General features: G+C 41.5%; 1 protein-coding gene across 4 annotated transcripts in view; it reads left to right on the top strand.

The window, feature by feature from the left end:
• SCN5A (sodium voltage-gated channel alpha subunit 5) overlaps positions 1-18,376 on the top strand; it is a 334,766-nt gene that overhangs the window by 248,424 nt on the left and 67,966 nt on the right. For 3 of the 4 annotated variants that reach the window (XM_089533641.1, XM_089533639.1, XM_089533638.1), the window contains one exon: positions 13,117-13,263. The exons of the other annotated variant lie outside the window; for it this stretch is intronic. In XM_089533641.1, the coding sequence (XP_089389767.1) occupies positions 13,117-13,263 (147 nt within the window). The remainder of the gene's footprint in view (positions 1-13,116; positions 13,264-18,376) is intronic. 4 annotated transcript variants of the gene reach the window in all.

Here is an 18,376-nt window from a genome sequence, read left to right as displayed (position 1 = left end):
GAGCGCATGAAGAGCGCATGCCATGGGGGGGCGCCCTATTGAGGATAACAGAGGTCACCCCTCTGTGTATAATCAAGAACATGGATCTCAAGTATGCGAGAAAGGAGGGGCGACTGTATTTTATTTTTGTTATAATTGTTTTTTTGTGGGTTTTTCGGGCTATGTGGCCGTTTCTGGAAGAGTTTGTTTCTGACATCTTCAGAGAATGCTGGCATGGAAGTGAGTGGGGTATATATACTCTGTGACCCTTAGTTGAGAGGTTTCCCCATTTCTGTGTTCTTCCCACAACACATTTCCTGGGTAGATGAAAAAGCTTGTATTCTTTTTACATTACTTGACAATTCTCACCATTTGTAAATCAGATGAAACATTTGTATTAATTGGGTTTTCTTCCTGTTTAGTAGGGATTATTTTTATCTGTAGATTTAAAGTATTGCAGACAATTGTGTGAACTTTTTTGTTGTTAAAATTTTATTAAATTGCAGTCATGAACATCAAAACAACAGAGAATCCTGTTGAAGCTTGAATTGTCCTGCCTCAGTGTTGGGGATATTGGAAGCTGTAGTTTTAGCCTTCTATGTCAGAGAGCTCTGGTGTCACAACAAACTACAATTCCCAGGATTGCCTAGGACCGAACCATGGCAGTTGAAGCAGTGTCAAACTGGATTATTCCTGCAATGTGTTTTTGACCAATGTTTGGTATATGTAAGTATTTGCAGGCTGCAGACTACAACAACGTATCCCAAATAAAACTCATGAAAGTGCCATTAGATATTCTGTTGGTGTTGCTGCCGTTAAAGGCGGTTCGGAAACATAGACGATATCACTCAAAAAATGTCCAGAAGGGCAGAGATTTCTGTACACGTGGTGTCTTTACTGTTATAGTTATTTTTTCCTCTTGTTGCCAGCTTTGAATAACAAGGCAGCCTTTGCGTGGCATTCTTTGGAACACAATATTGAGAGGCTTTGCTAAAGCAGCAGCATTTGCTCACTCATCTTTGGAAGTTGCCTTTCTAAATTTGTTATGATGGGCTGATTAATTGGGTCATATGGACACGAGTGAGTTGTTGACTGCTGTGAGGGAAGCCCTGGCACTTTTCTAAAGCAGACAAATATAATTTCTAATTTGGACATGCATGCATGCACTCACATAGACTTAACCCTTGGTGTGTGTGTGACTTTTCTATTTTCCTATTTTTGTTTGTTTGTTGCTTTTTGAAAAGCCTCGTTCTGTTCTGTGTCTGCTTCAGGTTGCTGTCATTTTGCAGAGCCAAGACAGACAGGGGGGAAAAATCCCTCTGTCTGGATTACAGATCTCAGAATCCTGCATCCAGTGTTGCTATGTTCTATGTTGGCTAAGGGATTCTGGCAGTGGTAGTCCATAAAAAAATGTTTAATTGTGTATCCACACTATGCAGTTATATCAGTTTGATTCCACTTTAACTGTCATGGCTCCATCCCAGGGAATCCTGGAATCTGTAGTTTGGGGTGAAGCTTGGAATTCTCTCTGCTGCAGCTCAGGGGAATAAATTGGATGTTCCCCCTCTTAAGTTGTCTCTGAATTCTTCACCTAACACACAATTCCATATTCAACATCCTAGGGACTAGAAACATTTTTGAAAATTGGCAGTGGGCTGTTCACTGTACCATAATCTGTTAGAAGTATCCAGTGCTTTACTTGCATTAAAAATGTGCAACACACCGAATGTGTAAGCATTGCAACTTAATCATATCCTTTCACCATGTAATTCTTTGAATGCCATTCTTTAATGTAAGTGTTATTCTTCCCCCTTTTCCGTGCTCTCACATGTTTCCACCAGTGGGAGGAAAGCTGTACATAGGACCCACAAAGATTTCTGGAGGCTTATTTGGGACAAAATGCCATAGTACAAGTGCCTGAGGTCTGCGAAACACCAGAAGGCAAAAAGTAACAAAACTAATGGTCATAAAAAGGCATGGCACTTCAAGGAGTGATCCCAGACATCACACTGACAACATGCATTTGGACAAATGCCCAGACCACAGTCTATATGTCAGTCACGGTCTGCTGGGTTGGATTGCCAGGATCCTCATTTCCTCCCAAAGCAAAACTCTGCTTAGACATGAATGTTTCACACATTTTTGGCCTTTGGGAAAGGCGCACTGCTACTTGGAAAGTGGTATGTGTGTGAGAGAGTGTGTTGAGGGAGATGATAATAAAACAGCAAACACAGAATTAATAAACTGGTCATATGTTAACTCTTGCCATGTTAATAATCATCATCTAGAAACATGGAGCGATTTTATCTTATCTTGTTTTGTTTTTTTCAATTTATACCCCATCCCTATCCCACCATGGGACCCAAGGTGGCATAGAATAATATGAAATAGAAGTTAGATAAATGTTATATTACACAAGTTAAGAAAAACACTATGAAACAACATTGCTATTAATGCTCTACATCAAGAAAGAACATACTACAAGATCAAGAAGAAATAAAAATACGTTGGATGCAATACACAGAAGAGTTATATAAAAGAGAAGAAAAAATGAATGACACATGGGGCAAAGAACCATACAAAGATGAACCCCAAATTCTAAAAAGTGAGGTGGAAGCTACAGTTAGAGAAACTGGGGAAAATAAATCACCAGGAATAGAAGATACTCCAACTGAACTACTACAATGCACAAGAGAGAATCAACTCTAGTGCTAACTAGTATATGCCAACAAATATGGAAAACAAAATGGTAGCCAATAGAGGTAGCTGTGTGGGCCATATAGCAAATTGCACATTATGCATGTTGTAAACTTTTGAAGCTCCAGTGGCTTCTTCATCAGGCAAGATGTTAAAAAACATATGGGGGGGGGGGGGGAATTAAAAATTGCAAGGTAAAAAGCTACTACCTTTCAGATCCAGTTTGCCTCAAATCCTTTGTGGCATTGCAAAGGTTATGAGACAAACTGGATCTCAAAGGCAGTAGCCTTTTATCTTGCAAATGGAATTTAAAAATTATTTCCTGGACTGAATCTCAGAGCACCCACATGGCCAGAAGGAAAGTGAACAACAAAATGCAGGACTATGACTGACACCTTTTTCTTCTTCTGTATCGTTTTTAACACCTTGTCGGATAAAGAAGCCAGTGGAACTTTGACAGCTTGCACCATGTATAATGTGCATTTTAGTTGGCCCAATAAAAAGGTATCAAAGGCGCGTTACAGACAGCTGGATTGCGGCGGTCTGCTGCCGCCAGCAGTTGCTGTGTCCGGGAACCGCAGCAGCCAAACAGCGCGGTTCCTGGACACAGCAAAGAAGGAGCATGAAAATCGCGCTCCTTCCTGGGTCCCGGATGTGACTCCGCGAGGCGCTAGTCACACACTCACTGCATCATATCTGGGGCGCGACGTGCGGATGCAGAGCGTCTGCTACGTAAAGATGGCAGCCCCCATGTGGATGGGCGGCACCATCTCTTACGCGCTCTGCGCGTACTGGGATTGGGGGCCGTGAGGAAGAGACGGCTCTTCCTAACCCTAGTACACGCGGAGCGCGTACTATGCACGCGTTTGTAACGCGCCAAAGGGCCCAAACAGACAGGCCAAAATAAAGCTGCTTCAAGTCACTTTGAAGGTATGCTGTTTAAATGACACATGCATCTTAAGAGGCCAGAAGCTGTGCCAAAGTTGTGCTCTATTATTATTATTATTATTATTATTATTATTATTATTATGCTTTATTTATATAGCGATGTAGATTTGCACAGCGCTGTCCATACAAACAATAAAATAGATAAGAGTAAACTTGCCCATGGTGTACAATCTAAGAAATAATAGCATAATACATATAAATAATACATAACAATACTGGAAAGGGTTCAATAAAACAGTCATCAGGACTGGAGCATCCTCTTATAATGCATGCATCATTTAAACAGTATACCTCCAAAGTGACCCAAAGCAGCTTTATTTTGGCCTGTCGGTTCAGGCCCATAGTTTTGTGGATTTTGGATGATGCAATACTTTAGTATTTTCCCATTTTGGCATTTCTTTCCTGCTGAGCTCTGTTACAAGCTGCAGTTTGGAGAGATTTTGAGAGAGGGAAGATGGAGATGAAAAGGTCATCAGGCAGATCCCTTCAAGTAACTGCTCCAAATAAAATAGGGATTTGGAAAACAGGCTCAGCTTTAGTGTAAGGTCATTTCTGATGGTTTTGTGGGACATAAATGTGATGTTACAATCATGGCAAAAATGTGAAAGTCTTAATTGACTGAAAAACATCTTCTGTGATTATTCTAGTTGGCATATGGTGTTCTGTAGCAAACATTCAAACGGAAACAGAGACTGTGTTTGTCAACTGAATTCATTGATTCTTTCTACTACATTGTGAAGAGAGTCCAATTACCAAGAGGAAAATAAAGTATGCGCTGATTAAAATGTCATTGATGAACAATTTTAGCAAAAGGTAGTGGCTTGGATTCAGCACAATGAACACTTATGAAACACTTTTATGCCTTTTGAACTGATAACCGGAGAAATTAGCATTGCCAAGCCTGTCCTCTGCCAAGCTCTCCCACTTGAGACTAATTTTAAAAACAGAGCCCTTGGGGAAATGAAGCTGTGTATATTTTATTACTCTGCAGGGGAAATCATATTTGGCAAGACATGGGTGTGAGTATAGGATTTGGAGGTGCACCAAACTTTAACCATGTTTTGAAATGAAAGTGCTTCTGGGATGGATTGCACATCCCCAAAAACACTGGTTTTGGTATTCTTTAACAGGATCTTGTTTTCTTATTGGTTGTTGATTTGTTGCAAGTCTTGTTTCCCATCCCTGATTGTTTCCCACATTTTTCCCATTTATAGTTTGGAAGTTTTTTGGGGGATTATTTGGTCAGCCTTCCTTATCCATGGATTCAACTATCCATGGCTTGAAAATATTTTTAAAATATTACAAAAAGGAAATCTTGTTTTTCCATTTGATATATGGGACATCATTTTATGTGCCATTGTATATAATGGGACTTGAGCATCCACAAATTTTGGTATCCATGGGAAGTTCTGGAACCAAATCCCAGCGGTACCAAGGGCCCATCATACCCCCCAGAATTTCTCAGTCACTGGCCATGTGGGCTGGGGCATTCTAGAAGATGCAGTCTAAATTCTGGCCCAACCGATCAAGAAACATATGGCAAACACAATTACATCACAGACCATTACAGACCTGTGTAACCAACCATATTTGGAGCATGGCAATGTGTGAAAATTGGGGGAGAACAAACACAATCTTATATCCTGAGTATAAGAGCAAATCAGATCTGAACTTTTCCTAGAAGCCAAAATGACTATATTGAGGCTATTATACTTTGGTCAGATCATAAGAAGACATGGATCACCAGTAAAAACAATAATGCTCGGAAGGATAAAAAGCAGAAGAAAGAGAAAAAGACCACACACCAGATGGATAGACTCAACCAAAGAGGACATGGCCCTAGGTCTGCAGGATCTGAACAGGGTCATTGAAGATAGGGAGTATTGAAGATACCTCATTCGCAAGGTCACCAGAAGTCAAAGTTGATTTGAGGGCAGTTAACAGCAACAACCAGAAGGCACTTACTGTTTTTCCATTCCATAGCATAGCAGATAGACCTTGGAACATAGGATAGCTAGACAAGGGAGTATCAGGATAGCAAAGAATGTGTTTTCTTTCAGCGTTAACGTGGTAAATCTGGTTGCTACTCTACCTTACCCCATATGATGAGAAGGAAGGCCTTTTCAGGAAGGGCACAAACTCAGCTTTACTAGGATGCCATAAATATCCAGTTTCTCACCCCTGCTGTAAAGCTTCACTGTGGCAGATGAATGTCCCAAATAAGAAGCTTTGAGGACATTACCATTGGAACTGCAGAAAAAAGTGACACGCAAGAGTACAGTCTGTTGTGTGATGAAACACATGGCAATCCACACCAATAATCTAGCTCAGTATTATGTTCCTTAGTATGATAGCTATCCTAATGAAGAATGTGCACTTTCAAGAATAAGAGTGGCAAACAGCAAGTGTGGCATGCAACATTAATTTGGATTTGTGTTAGAAAACTGCACCTGCCTTCTTGCAAATAAGCATCTTCTACAAGAGACACCAGTTTGTAAGAAGATTGAATGATCCATGGAATGGACAAATAAAACATCATTTTCATCTTGAAAGACACAATGAAGAACATGACATGGAAACATTGCTTTATTTTTAAACTGCAATTCCCAGAGGAATGGTCAAAGGGCATAATGGATAGGAGTTGCAGTCCAAAAAGCCATTTTCCCCAAGCTCTAGTTCTATGTGCTGAGTCTTGATTTTGGTGTTTTTCAGGATTGGTAGCCAAGCTTTGTATACTTTCGGGGTTTCTTCTTTCCTCTGGACAACAGAAAAGAAGAAGCCCTAAAAGTAAAGTAAGTTTGGCTACCAGTCCTGAAAAACACCAAAATCAAGACTCGGCACATGCAGATGAACATCACCCAGGGTCCGAGGGTTTCCCAGCAGACAAGGGATCACCAATTAAATAGACACAAATCCTCCTCATATATCCTCCCACCCTGAGGCCTTGCCATTTACCAACACACAGAGTAATATGTAAATCACTTCCTCTCAACCAAGGTTCACACAGTATATATACCCCACACACCTCCATGCCACCGTTCGCTGAAGATGCCAGCCACAGATACAGGTGAAACGTCAGGAATAAATTCTTCCAGATCATGGCCACATAGCCCGAAAAACCCACAGACAATTATGAACCAAATGAAATTTCCTCCATCTTCATTGGCCAACTTCAACTGATAAAGCTGTTCCCATTATGGAGAGTCCCATGTTCTACCTATTTGTTATGCATCTGCTAAAGATGAGGAGCCACCAAGGTGTGGGGCAGAAAGGTGGTAATTCTCAGAATTGCAGAAAAGCTTGAATAGACGGGGATTTCAGACCATCTGTGTATTCAAAACCCTCTGCATGAGTGGACAAAACTGTTAGTCTTGTTTTCATTCTATTAAAAAATTAAAGAAAGTTCCAACCACCCATTTAAACACAAATTTGTGAATTCTACCAAGTCCTTATCAAAAACAAATCAAATGAAAGTCTCACCCTTAGGATTGGACTGTTAAGCTTCTGTCTCGGGAAAATGCCTGATGGCAAACCACACTGATAGCAGAGCCATCCTCTGTGTGTATATGCATAAAATGATTGCCTCGCTTCATGTTTTCTACTTTATGAATTAGGAAACCCACTGATTCAATAAATATTACTATAATGAATACTGCCTTAGCTACACTGCGCTTGACATAAAACAATTACTGACTGATTACATAAGCCTCCCACAGCAGGAATCTTTGTTATCAGTAAAACAACTATTGTTGCAGCAAACATAAATTGTTTAGAGTTCCAAGAAAAGTAATAGAGAAACACATACACATTACATACACCTCTGCAGACACACATATCCCTTGCCCACAAGCACATGTTCTTTGGTTCTTCAACTCCAACTTCAATTACAGATAGAAGTTGAATTCCTCACCAATAACAACCAAGACCAGTAATTGCATTTCAAAATTTACCACAACTCTTCTGCCTATATGTGTTATGTGTTTCAGGATGGCTGTTTAACCACAGAATCCAAACCACATGGAGCATCGATGTTTGTTGAGTGCATGTAGGTGCTCCTTTTCAGTAGTCAGTCTCAGTGCATGGATGTTGAGGCCAGGGTATGGCTAAAGAGACACACAATACAGGAGCAAGGCTAGAAATGCCCAAAACTGCACACAATAGATTTGCCAAGCCCAAGCCATATGAACTGCCAGATCACCTTCTCCACAATCTTTTTCTTCTTACTGTTTTCCAGTGCAGAATTTTCCCCATTTTCCCCATATGTTTTCAGAATCTTTGCACATTGATGTCTCGCCATCCGCTGGCTTGCCATCTGTGGATTTGAGCATCTGTGGATAGCAAGCCCTGTCATCCCCAATGGAGGCATGTGTATGTGGCCACACTAGAAGCCACATGTATATCATACCACTATTAGGGGCAATGGGACATGAGGCAACACTTTTTTGTATCTGCAGGGTTGTCTGGAACGGATCCCCACAGATACGAAAGGGTGACTGTATTATGCCTCTCATCCTTAGTCTTCAACAGAAGGAGAAGAACAGTATGATTTGAAAAAGAAGATAGAATATGTTGGAATTTCATTTTCTATATTTCTAATGCTATTATGGTAGCATTAACCATAAAAGGAATTCAGCCCCTCTCTCAGAGGTCCATTGATCCTTGGGACTCTTTTAGCTTTTAAGGCCCTCAGCCATAATAATGTCTTCCAAATGATGATGTATGGACACAAAATAAGGCACTAAAATCAGCTAATCACAAAAAAGACTTTTACACAATTGTACACCCAGTGTGCTTTTCTAGGGTAAGAGTGTATGCTGTATTTTGTTCTAACAAAGATGCACCTAAAAATGTGTTGCATTTGATTGGAATGCACATAGAAAAATACCAATACAATTAACATACACAAGTGTCTACATTTGAGGACCACTTTGTTGGATACCAAACTTCATGGTCACCTGAGGCTCTTGAAGCTTCTCCCATTCCAGTTCAACAGGTCATCTCACTAGGCAAATGCTTCTCATGACTGGTAACTCCTTGTGATACTAATCCCCAATGAATATAACTTTAAATCCAACACCTCATTAACCCTTTCTTAACTAGAGGGGAGAGGCTCCCCCTCCTGAACAGGATAGAACAGTGGTAGGCAAAGTAGGACCTTCCAGATGTGATTGTGAGGGGTTTTGTTGTTGTCGTTGTTGTTGTTTGTCTATGATTCCTATCAACTCTAGCACCAAAGCTAATGGTGACAAATTATGAGAGCTGCAGCCCAAAAACAAATGGAAAATCACAGTTGTCCAAAGGGAAGGTCTGGGATGAGGTCCATGTGAGGTGGCTTTACATCAGGGGTAGGCAACCTTTTTGACCCGGGGGCCGGGTTGCTGTCCCTCAGACAACTCGGGGGGCCGAAGCAAAAAAAAAAAAATTAAATATTTTTTTAAAAAATTTAATTAAATAAATAAACCGGGACAAATGGAGGACAAAAATTTCAAATGGAGGACACTTTTAAATTAAAAAAATGGAGGACACGCAAAAAAAAAGCTGATTTTTAAAAAAACGTTAATATAAATGCATGTTTCTGAGGCTTCTATAAACAATTGCCCCCCTTGCTCCCCTTTGCCCGCCGCTTGCCCCCACTTGTTCCTCCTTGCCCCCCTTGCCCGCCACTTGCCCCCACTTGCTCCTCCTTGCCCCCCTTGCCCGTGCGCAAAGGCCCTGTGCGCTTGCGCTGGAGGCCAAAGGCCCCAGCGACAATCTGTGGCAGGGCCGGGCTGGGGCCGGTCCCTAGGCCTCGGCGGGCTGTAGGTTGCCGACCCCTGCTTTACATCATACTTTACAGGAGGCAGTTCACCTTGTGAAGGAGTTCTCTGTATGGAAGACTGTCAGGATAAAGATTCAGAAACCAAATGAAGGGAGAGCAGAGACCTGGTCATTGACCATCCTCTATTAGGAGCTGTATAGGAGACTAAGCATGCACATAGATCCCCTGGTCTCAGTCTCCCCCACTGTGTTCAGATGAACTAGAATCGTAGAATCATAGAATTATAGAGTTGGAAGAGATCCCAAGGGCCATCCAGTCCAACCCCATTCTGCCATGCAGGAAATCTCAATCAAAGCATCCCTGACAGATGGCCATCCAGCCTCTGTTTAAGGACCTCTAAGAAAGGAGACTCCGTGGGAGTTTGTTCCACTGTCGAACAGCCCTTATTGTCAGGAAGTTCCTCCTAATGTTGAGGTGGAATCTCTTTTCCTGGAGCTTGCATCCACTGATCCGGGTCCTAGTCTCTGGAGCAGCAGAAAACAAGCTTGCTCCCTCCTCTATATGACACCCCTTCAAATATTGAAATAGGACTATCATATCACCTCTTAACCTTCTTTTCTCCAGGCTTAACATCCCCAGCTCCCTAAGTCGTTCCTCATAGGACATGGTTTCCAGACCCTTCACCATTTTAGTTGCCCTCCTTTGGACACGCTCCAGTTTCTCAATGTCCTTTTGGAACTGTGGTGCCCAGAACTGGACACAATATTCCAGGTGGGGCCTGACCAAAGCAAAATAGAGTGGCACTATTACTTCTCTTGATCTAGACACTATACTTCTATTGATGTAGCCTAAAATTGCATTGGCCTTTTTAACTGCCGCATTGCACTGACTCATGTTCAATTTGTGGTCTACTTGGACTTCCAGATCCCTTTCACGTGTAATTTTATTCAGTCAGGTGTCCCCCATCCTATATCTCTGCATTTCATTTTTCCGCCCTAAGTGCAGTACTTTACATTTCTCCGTGTTGAATTTCATTTTGTTAGCTTTGGCCCAGCTTTCTAATCTATTCAGGTCATTTTGAATGTTGATCCTGTCCTCTGGGGTATTTGCTACTCCTCCTAATTTGGTGTCATCTGCAAATTTGATAAGTATGCCCCCAATTCTGTCATCCAAATCATTGATAAAGATGTTGAATAGCACTGGGCCCAGGACAGAATCCCGTGGGACCCCACTGGTTCTGCATATATATATATATATATATATATATATATCTGCACAAGGGGTTTTGTATGGCCTTTTGTTCTCTATTGTGTGTGCAAGAGAGAGATGCATTTCTTCTCTTCTTGCTGTGTCTAAGTGCCAACAGTGAGGTCCAGGGCAATCCCCTATGAGTATAGAGGGAGTTACCTTCTTCCTTCTATACTCAAGTATATAACTCTTTCTCTTGATGTTTCTGAGACAGTGTCTAAAAATTCACAGATTCTGAGACACAAGAACAAATCCTGAGACATAACGAATCTATTCCCACCCACTCCCTTTTACAAATAGATTTTGTGTCATGTTACATTTCATTATATTATATAAAAGCACCTCAAGTGAGCATTCTGTTTTATTTCATCTAAACCCCCAATTAGTACAAAAGAACTGTATGGATAAAATTGTTTGTATCATGATTACAGTCCCTTTGTGGAGCAGGAATATTAATTTTAAAAGAAAAGACATTTGTCTAGCTGATTTTTTAAAAATTAACATTGAATTACCAGTCTTCCTTCCATATTATATATGTTGCTGCTGGAGACAAAATTCTAAAAACCCCTGATTATAACGTGATCTTTTGGCCTGCAGAAAACAGATGCACAATCATGCCCAGCAATTACGTGGCACACTTTCTTAAGCACAGGGTACAGTCTTGGGTATGAAAAATTCAATTTATTAGATGTTAAAATATACATCGGGTCCCGTGCCCTCTGCAGCAGGAAATCAGTAATTTAATTTCAAATTAATTTACTGTGAAATCAAGGCGGCATTTGAAAGGTGGTGGTTAATGGGAACCTGACAAACTGAGACCATTTATACCACACACACCCAGTTATTTAGGCAAGGTGGGGAGTTTTCCTTTGTCTTTGGTGTTAGTTCAGTTTGAAATGAGACATATTTCTCTGTTTTCCTTTTGCTGTTTCCTGCGGTGAGATAACTGCACAGTCAAGGCAGGTGGGCTAATAAACTGTGATGTGGAAGGCATACGGGGGGTGTCCATATTTTTAAAAACATCAATAATATTATGTCTCTGTAATAAAATATAAGGAGGGGGAAATATAAAGAGATGAAAATAATAATTGTTTTAAAAGCCCATTTTGCTTGTAATTGCTTTTTAAACAGCAGGAAAGTCTTCGCCTTAGCAAATCTTTAAAAACCAGACAAAGCTTTATTAATGTTTTAGTACCAAGGGGAAGTTAAGACAGCTTTATGGCTTAGTAGTTCCCAGAGGGAAGCACACCAAGACCTGCGCAAGCAGAGACCATAAACAGGTTCTGAGGTCCCTTGCAAAGGATGACTAGTGGGTCAGATTTGCTCCTCTTTATGTGGGAGAAGAGAGGACAGATGTTGGGAAGCAGGTTCTTCACAGTGCAGCCACTATCACCAGATGCAGACACATCCATGGCAGCTGGAACAGGTTATAGGGGTGGCAGATCAGGACTGTTGCAGAAGAAAATGAGGGTAAAAACTGTAGGAAGAAAGGATGAAATAGAGGGGAGCAGAACAAATGGGGTGAGTAAGGTTAGTTGGAAAGGCATGGAGTGGAAAGGGGGAAAATGTGAAATAAAGCATCTTTTCTACTTAGAGCAGGGCTTCTCAGCCTCGGTTCCTTGGTGCCCTAGGTTTCCACAAGAGGTTGCTTGGAGTCCCTTAAGAGATAATGAATGGAACAAAACAATAAACTTTTTTTTAAGCTGTAGATACAATAATTTTTACGCAAAGGTTCCCTGAGATCTGAAAATTATTCCCAGGGTTCCTCCAGGGTAAAAAGGTTGAGAATGGCTGACCTAGTGTGACTGGGCTAGGCTGGCTAAGGGTAGGTTGTGGGAGCTGTGATCCAAAAAATGAACTTTTCTGCTACAAATGCTGGGAGGCAGGATCCTTGTTGGAGGGTTGCATGAGTTGTACTCCAGAAGAGTAATTTTCCAAAGCAGTGTCCCAGCACTGCAGAAATAACGCAGTTTGATATCACTTTAATTGCCATGGCTCAGCTATAGAATTCTGGAATTTGTAATTTTGTGAGATACAGTATTTAGGCTTCTATGTAAGAGAGCTCTGGTTCCTCAACAAACTATAACTCCTAGAATTCCATAGAATGGAGCCATGACAGTTAAAGCAGTGTCAAACTGTATTATTTTTGCAGTGCATGTGCCCCTGAAGACATAGTAAATAGCTTGGTCTGAAGGAAACCAGAAGTTTTCTAAAGAATTGCTCATAGAGGTAAAATTTGAATCTGACAGAATATAAAGATCCTGAAAAAATGCCATGAGGATTATTATAAAAATGCTCCAACAATAAGCACCTGCAATCTTGTTCACCATCTTTTATTGCCCTGCCCTAAAAGGTATGACTTCTGATGAGTGTATCAGAGCCAGATTTTTCTCACCAACTTGTATGTGTGTATTCATGTAGTATTCTTACAAAATGAATGAACTATAAAAGAAAAAGAGATATACATATGGGATTATTTCCACCAGGACAAACAGCAGCCACTGAAGGGGCAGCGCTACAAAAGCCCAGCCGTTCGGAGCCAGGCCTCTGAGATTTGCGAAGAGTTAAGTGAGTTGAACACAGACAAACAGTCGAAATCTGACCCTCCACTCCCATCCATAGGGCAGCAAGAGGTAACAGCGCAGCTCATAGTGTCAGCTGCCTGCATTTTGCATGCTGTCTGTTGCCTGAGCTCAGTAGTGCATGCAGTAGAAATGGGGTGCTGCATGGGGTGCTGCATGTGTATCATTTTATTTACAATGAATCTTGCCAGTGCTGAAAATTAACAGTGAGGTCTAGTTGCTGTAACTGTAAGATGTACTGAAATTAAGAAAAAATGTTGAGAAAATTACAGGGAATTTGTACAACATTCAAGAATAGAATTCTAAGATTTAACATTTTGTGGAAAACATTTATATTACTGAATGTCAAGCTTATGTGTAAGACCTGGGGAATGACCAAAATACTTCAAAGGCAGCCAAGAGTATTATGGCCTCAGAATTGATTCAACCCTCCACCGTTACCTTGGCCCTCCATTCTGATACAGGGTGGCTATTTGTATGTGTGTCCTGCTGAGCCATCCAATGTGTTTGCCACTGCCTCTGGTCTCTTTGCTGTGAGGTCAGAATAAGGTGCCCAGTGACAATCACATAGCCGGGCACCTCATTCTGACTTCAGAGCAAGCGACTAGGGCACTGGGGGACATGCCAGATGGTTCAATGTGACATGTTTTGAACTGCAGCCTGGCATTGGAATGGAGGGCTCCAGATCTTCCAGGGTGATCCAGACCAAAAGGTAAGGGGTTTTTTAAAAATGCATTTAAGAGGATTATATACTTGTGCTGAACAGGCCAGATGTCATCTAGACTGTTTGCTCCAGAACCAAGGTTTGGGCTGCGCATCATCCATTCTCCCTGGTGGGAGGGCGAGGGGAGGACCATTTATTTGGCCCATGCAGACAGGGCCCTGGAGGCTTTGGAAAAATGAAGAATGGAACATTTCACCAACACTGGAAGAGGAGAAACTCCTGTTTTCAACTTCATGCAAATATGTGGTGACATAGCTGTTTGCATCTAAGGTGCGGGACAGAAGGCCCTGAAGCGCTGTGCTGCCGCCGATACTAGGGTTAGGAACTGCACACCAACCACACAGTCCCTAACCCTAGCACGGCACAGCGGCAGACTAATGGCAGCGTCCCGTCCATACAGGCACCGCCATTTTGATGTAAGCGACATGCAGCATAGACACGTAGCTGTGTGATGCTTACTTCACAAGTGTGCCATTGGCACATTCTTGGCATCCACCCTGCGACGGAAAAAGAACCCATTTTTTCCAGGTTCTTTTTATTGCAGAGGGACGCTGCATGGTTTGGCGGCTGTGGCATTTCTCTGGAGGGAAACAGAATGCTACCAGGCCACCCTTTTAGGGCGGTCTGTCCTGGGCCTAGGTATCTAAGTGTAAGCCAGATCTTAGAAAATTTAGGTTGCTGGATGCAACTCCCAGAATGGCTAGTGGTCATGCTAGTTGTGAGATTCTGAGAATTGTAATCCAATAAGGAACCTGTTGGAGAAACTGTCTTCAGTTCAGTTGAACATAGAAAACATTCACAATGACAGCCAGCCTAGAAAAAGCAACTTGCATGAGTTTGGAGTTTCTGCTATGGTTGATCACCCCACTGAGAGGCTCTGGCTTTCCAGCCTTGTACCATTTTAATGGGAAACAAATCCTCCCTAATGAGTGTCAGCAACATCAGCCAATGAAGGACCAGTTATTAAGGGACATGTCTACACTGATGGGAACATTTCCACCCACCTCATAACCGCAGCACATTTTCCTAATCTGCAGAAATCACATTAATGCCATACTCACTGTGGCAAGATTGGAGAAACCCAGCACACATTTGGGTTAGGCAAACTCACATCCATGTAAAGGGACAGGTATATGATGATCATGTGTCCTATACTTTGCAGTATTTGGTCACATGGCCTCAGAGCATTGGTCACACATGCAAATATCCTGATTTTCCAGACAAAAATGGATTAAATGTTAGTTCCTTTTAAATCAAATTTTTGGCAAAAGGCTGCACATTGCTTGTAGATTGTCATGAAGGCCATGAGTCCAGGTCACAGTGGCTGTGAAATGAGTATGGAGGCTTGGGACAGTGTAGCTATCCATGAGGTTCATAGTGAATGAGGAATAGAGAGAGGACAATCAGGGGAGTGGGACCATCTAGCTCCTTGTTCCAGTCCCCTCATGGTCATCCAACCCCCAGAATAGCATCTGGTTGACTAAGCTCACAATAGCTCTTTTAGTCTAAAAAAATATTTCAGTTGTGATAGTGCATAACCACCATCTGGGTGACCATACACCACATCTCTTGCTGGCTTGTCAAAGCTGGCCAGTGCTGTCACCTCTTGCAATATTTGGATGCTCTCCAAGTTACTACTGGGCTACACAGCAGGTTTGCACCCATGGCTGTGACATAGAGAGTGCTACTATTAACTTAACTTTCCAATGATTATTAAAATGGCATGATGGTAGGAAGCAGCAGCAGCAACAGCAACAACAGTAAATGCTTTGCCTTCCCCCACCTCTAAAGGAATCCATCCCAGAAGACAAATTCCATCTTAGCTGAGACCAAAAGACAATTAGATTCTATTTGTGACTGTTCAAAAGGAGATCAAAGACCATGGCACCATTCCATGGAACACTGGAAATGTGGCAGAAGTTCACATGAGGTGATGAATGCCAACATGAAAGAGCAAGGCCCAAAGGATGCTATTTTTGAAGACTCTGCTCTCTGTGGGGCAGTGGATACCACTGTGTCATGACCAGGCTCTGTGCGGCAAACATGCATGCACACACACACACACATGCTAGAATTGCCTGGTCTACCTGGTGATCATCTCAAGAAGATGCAGCTACACAGCATTAAACATTTTTTTACTGAACTATTTCATATATTGCCTGCCTAAATGCCCACCTGGCACCAGATCCTATCTAATTTTTGAAGCTAAGCCTCACCCAGCAGTCCAAGCCAGTTCTAGCTTCTCCCATTTTTGTCACCTACTAGCAGTCTGTCAGAGTTGGTGGATGTATGTCATCTCAGGGCTAGTTTTTCTTTCTTCACAAAGAAATTCATATAAATGTTTATAGACTTTTTCACCATTGACAGCGAGGATGAGCCAAATGTGAACCTAGGGCCACATATGGCTCCAAAAGCTATTTTGGGGCCCTTGACACCTTTTTGTGCTCCTCCCAGAGAATTAGTTGTCTTTCCTAACAACCCCTAGGAATGGCAGGTTACATTTAAAATAGGACTGACGTAAATACATCAGTGTTTGACATTAAAAAATACACAGTTTTCAAAACCAGAAGTATATTTCTATCTGCTTCTGGTTTTATTTCCTCCCCTCCATTTTTTTAAAATCAATTTTGGCAATCTGTTTGGCTTTTGAATGGTGCCATGGGCAGAAAATTGCTTCCAGACCTACCTTAGTTGCCCACCCAAGGACTTCTTGTCAAGCATTCTTGTTTTTAGCCATGTTTCTTTTTCAAATGGTCTGAGCACATGTTCTTCACCTTAACTCAAGACTTCCAAGACAAGAAATGTTTTTATTCTGTTGCCGCCAGTCCAGTCGTGAGCAAGAAAATCCAAACTCAGTTTATTTAAGGCTCAGATAATGATATGCTGAGGATGGAGGGACTCTATGCCAGTGCAAAACAACAAATGCTTATATTAGCTGTTGTTGTTGTTGTTGTTGTTGTTGTTACATTTATTTATAACCTGCCTTCTTTCCCTTCCTGGACTCAAGGCAGCTTACAATGATTAATGCGGATAACCGCTTTAAAATTCATATCATACAGAAGTTAAAAATATAATCAAACTAACAATAGAATTAAAAGCAGGTAAAACATGACCATTAAAAAGAAAGCAACGGGTAAGGAATACTGCATATTCCAAAATGTCCCTCCTTCCAGCCCTCCCGGACAGTTGGCACTCAGATGCCTGTGGAAACAAACCAAACGTCTTCACTTGCCTATGAAAGCATAGTAGGGAGGCGCCAATTAAGGAAGTCAATCTTCATTAAGTTTTTTCTCAAAGGTAGTGATAAGTAATTTCAGTAATTTTCTTCTCACTGCAAAAAATGTATTTGAAAGCTGTGTAGGTTTTGAAAGCTATTTGCAATTTGGGACTTGTTCTGTGCAAACTGTGCTTGTGGTTGTTTTGTGCAGAAAACAGCATTTTTCTGCATGGAAAGTAACATTTCAGTGCAGAAATATCGATTCATGTACATAAAATGGTGTTTCCTATGCAAATTATTATACGGAATAAATCCTCGGTTACAGCATTCTCTGGCTTGAAATAGTGTTTTCTGCATGGAAAATGCTGTTTTCTAGGCAAATCAGCCATGTGCAAATTTTATGCAGGAAAAAAATCCCAGTTATAGCATTTTCTGCTCATAAAACAGCATTTTTGTCACCGGAATTAATATTTCCACATTGAAAGTGCTTTGTTTTGTTTCTCCACAAAACCAGGTGAAAATTTTATGCAGAGGAAACTCCGAACTGTGAAGATTCTTGTCGGCCCAGGATTATGCTCATTAGGGTTTCTCAGAACTTGAAAAACATGTTTTTCACAATTTCCCAAATATTTTTGAATATTCTTTCAACCCCTAGAACCAGTCTATTTTCTCCGGAGCCTAGGAACAGCCCCCAAGACAGCGCTGTCTCATGTCCTTGTAGATTTACCTGTGAGGTTGGTTGGTGGGACAGAGAGAAGAGCCCCCCCCTCCAAAAGTTCTCAGAACATGGGAAGGCTCATAATGGACAATACAAACAATTCATATAGCCTATACCTGATCCATATCTGATCCAGTTTAAGCTATCATTCTTATTAAATACAGTTATATAAAAGTATTGTTGGTCATCTATAACCTCATCAGCCAAGGACACTCAAATCTGTAAGCAAGTTGCTTCTTGCTCAGCCATTGGATTCAAACATTATATGCACTCATGTTTCTCCTTATCATCCCAAAACAAAAACGGCTAGAGACTTAATTTTGTTTTTAAGGACAGCTGGCAGTCCAAGGAAAGGGCCTCAGGTTCCTACCACCTTCCTCCATGGCTTTGAGTCGTGATGAATCACTGCCCTGTTCTATTTTCTGGTAATTTCATCCCCTTTCACTCCCCAGCTAGTGCACAACACACACACACCTTTTTATACAGGCGGGTTTTACATGGAACC

The sequence above is a fragment of the Sceloporus occidentalis genome, unplaced genomic scaffold (assembly GCF_023333645.1).
Source record: "Sceloporus occidentalis isolate IW3139 unplaced genomic scaffold, rSceOcc1.0.p SCAF_7, whole genome shotgun sequence".
Taxonomy (NCBI): domain Eukaryota; kingdom Metazoa; phylum Chordata; class Lepidosauria; order Squamata; family Phrynosomatidae; genus Sceloporus; species Sceloporus occidentalis.
This window is presented reverse-complemented; position numbering and strand designations above follow the sequence as displayed.